The 1,539-nt window shown below is 34.0% G+C and overlaps 1 protein-coding gene across 1 annotated transcript in view; it reads right to left on the bottom strand.

Annotated features, from left to right (window-relative positions):
• Positions 1-634: 634 nt before the first annotated feature.
• LOC104078766 (zinc finger protein 280D-like) overlaps positions 635-1,539 on the bottom strand; it is a 19,890-nt gene continuing 18,985 nt past the window's right edge. The window contains exon 7 of the mRNA XM_009580536.1: positions 635-886. Coding sequence (XP_009578831.1) covers positions 635-886 — 252 coding nt within the window. The remainder of the gene's footprint in view (positions 887-1,539) is intronic.

Genomic DNA, 1,539 nt, shown 5'->3' with positions numbered 1-1,539 from the left:
TGTTTGTAATTACATGAAACTTTTGTTTTGTTCAATTATATGGTTCTAATGTCAGCATAAAGCTGTTCATTTTAAGTTGCAGACTGTGCCCTTTAAGGAATGGTCCATTTTTCAGTTTTACATTCTGCTACTTCAGCTTCCCTTGAAGAATGCATGTAAAAAACTTCATGACCTTAACTTCCAAAGGAACAATGACACAAATTCATCTACCTCTTAAAACAGCTTACTGAAGTTTTTTGCAGCATTTGGAAGTAAAATTATTCCATCAAAATAACAGATGTTACATAAGCAAAGCATCAACCATTAGTCATTGTGCATCCCTAAAGGGAATTAACACTCACATCTACTGATACTACCATCAATCCAGATGGCAAATTGTAAAATACTTTCTGTTGCCCTTTCTAACCTGAAAGTCCTACAACTGCTCTCGTTAAAATTATACACCATTTAAATTTGTACTCTAATCTGTAGAAAGTTTAAGTTATGGCCATACATGCATAGTAAAAATTAATTCAATTTCTGTTCAGTCATCCAATATTATCAGTTTTCAAGAAGAAAAAAAATTCTATTCCAGAGAGACAAATTTTTAATGCATGAGACTAAGTGCTGTGGGCTGTAAGTGATTAAGAAGCAATTAAGGAAGCGAGTTCAAATACCTTATGTTATTTTTAAGAACTTTCAGACAACTGAAGCACTTAAATGTCGTGTGAGTCTTCTGCTCCTGTTGTACCTGCTGGGTGTCACCTTCATGCTTCCCATAATAAAAGTCGTTAACTAACATAATCAATTTTCCTTTCTCAGATTCAGCAGTCTTGCTTGTTGTGCTCGAACATTCTGTTTTGGTCATTCCCAGGAAAAAGTTATTTACCATATCTGGGCAACAATACTGGATGGAAAGGGGGAGGAGAAGAGACAGACAGAGACAAAGGTATCAGTCTCTCTTACCAAACTGCATCGATGACAATAGCATTTTAAAAACTGAAGCCACTCACTAGAGTTAGATGCAAAGCTCATTTCTTTGACACACCAACTTTATTCATATTCACATATGATTTTGAACGTAACTGATCTTTCGGTAGTGTTTAGGTAATAAAACACTATATATTATAAAAGCTGAAAAGGGATTATTCTCATAGGTTCATGTAAGATAAATTTAAGCTAAAAATCAGAATACCAGTGTTGCCTTACTCCTTAGGAAAACGTCTACTTCATTTAAATTTAATAACAAGAAAGAGAAAAGCAGCTTTTATGCAAGTATTTTGCTGACAAGCATAAGTTTACTGAGAACTTAATGGAACGTTTTATCTTTTAGTTCTTTGGGGAGGACATACGTTGAAACCTGCAAAAGTTCTTCCCAGCATTACCGAAAAATTCAGAAATTCTAAGTCACACAACACACACTGTTCAAGCTTCTTTATGTCAAAGTGTACATAACGAATGCTTAACCCAAAAGCTATAATATGAAACTTAATGCTTAAAAAGTACAAAGTACTGCAGGCAGAAGATGCTATAAAGTTTCCAAAGTGAACAAAATTAGTA

The sequence above is a fragment of the Fulmarus glacialis genome, unplaced genomic scaffold (genome assembly GCF_000690835.1).
Source record: "Fulmarus glacialis isolate BGI_N327 unplaced genomic scaffold, ASM69083v1 scaffold5106, whole genome shotgun sequence".
NCBI classification, from domain to species: Eukaryota; Metazoa; Chordata; class Aves; order Procellariiformes; family Procellariidae; genus Fulmarus; species Fulmarus glacialis.
The sequence above is the reverse complement of the archived record's forward strand: the minus strand, read 5'-3'. Positions and strand labels throughout refer to the sequence as shown.